The 1,514-nt window shown below is 36.5% G+C and overlaps 1 protein-coding gene across 1 annotated transcript; it reads right to left on the reverse strand.

The window, feature by feature from the left end:
• Positions 1-226: 226 nt before the first annotated feature.
• On the reverse strand, positions 227-1,273 carry LOC143990312 (galactoside alpha-(1,2)-fucosyltransferase 2-like). The gene has a single exon (XM_077490364.1). It carries the CDS (start codon positions 1,271-1,273, stop codon positions 227-229), a length of 1,047 nt encoding a protein of 348 aa, XP_077346490.1.
• Between the last annotated feature and the right edge of the window lie 241 nt (positions 1,274-1,514).

The raw sequence follows: 1,514 nt of genomic DNA on the forward strand, positions 1-1,514 counted from the left end.
TTAGCACATACAAAGACAGCAACACCTTCAAATTTATATAATTGGCCTTGTCGGTTATTTTGCTCTTATGGCTGAGTGGTAAGATTCCAACTAATTCACCCCAGGTCAAATAGGACAAGTAATTCTATTTAACAGAAATATTGTTACATCTTGTCTGCTCCACAATGAGATTGAAATTTGATTTACATTCAAATAAGACAAATTTGACATGTACAAAAAAAAAAAATTAAGGATGTAATTTTTCCAACAGTGGAGACAGGTCGGCGGGAATTCCAATCCATTCTGGAAGGAATGCGGCTTCATACTTGAAAACTTTAAGGAAAGGAGAGTTTGGCAAAGTGTAGTTTGTAAGGTAGATGGTTTCACCTCCAACCAAGTATGCAGCCCAAAATCCAAATGTTCCTATGGTCATAATGGTGTGGTTACAATGTGCCAGGAGGGCAAAATCACGGGCAGGAGAACCTTCCTTACCATCTCCAGCAAAATGTACATCTCCTAGAGAGGTATTAATGTTCTGTTTACACCAATCCATCCCATTACTGGTCACCACAAAGAGAGGGTTATCATACTTATTTCTGAAATAATCCATAGCTTTTTGCATATAGTTTTTGTCAGCTACCACACCTTTCCATTGATTTGGCATGACCGATAAATAGTCCCCCCTGCGAACATGAACTCCGATATAAGTCACATTTGTTCTAATTCCTTTCAGGTTTGCAAGATATAAATTTGCCTCTTCCTTAATATGGTCTTGAAAAGTGAATTCTTCTAGAATCTCCTTCCTTATGTGGTGATAGAAAGTCCATGAACATGGAGTACTATAGAATTTAATGTATTGTCCAGAGATGTTGGAATATTCTGGTAACATCCAATCATTCAGCCGATATATCCTCCATTTAATCCGGTTAGCAATTTCCTGATGCAGAATGGGCAATTTTATCTTAAATATCTTTGCTAGCTCATTATGCATTTGTGGTAAGATGTATGCTTTGTGTCCATTAAGCTTTGCCAGAGCATAAAGCGCTGCATACTCCCCCATTTTGTTTCCAAGGCGTCCTACAGGTTCTGCAGTCCACATGATAGCATTTGGTTGTACATTGATGGGAAGTGATCTGTTTATGACACTTAGGTTAATACAAGAGCTACTCCCATGGTTTGTATAATGGAATGTTGTTGCAAGACTTGAGTTTGAGGTGAAATAATACCAGGAAATTAACACAATTGGAGTAAATACCGTAATAAGCACACTCATCTTCTTTAAGTTGAGGTCCATTTCTAAACAGAATTTTTAAAAGCCCTAGATATAAATAAGAAGATAAGAAAATCACAAACAGTGTTTATATGTGACATTGTTAAGTTACAGTATATACATTAATCCATTTAAAAGCTTTCAAAAGTGGTATTAGTTCATAAATGCCAAAAGAATACCTGCACTGTAGTGACATACATTATGGTGAAGTCTGTAATGTTGCTATAGGTGGTTGTCAAAAGGGAAAAGTAAAGGAGAGTATCTA

This window comes from Lithobates pipiens, unplaced genomic scaffold (genome assembly GCF_037356315.1).
Source record: "Lithobates pipiens isolate NorthernLeopardFrog02 unplaced genomic scaffold, aLitPip1_a1.2 Scaffold_18, whole genome shotgun sequence".
NCBI lineage: Eukaryota > Metazoa > Chordata > Amphibia > Anura > Ranidae > Lithobates > Lithobates pipiens.

Coding starts and splice junctions, on each gene's coding strand:
- LOC143990312 (XM_077490364.1), bottom strand. CDS start 1,273: ATGGACCTCAACTTAAAGAAGATGAGTGTGCTTATTACGGTATTTACT.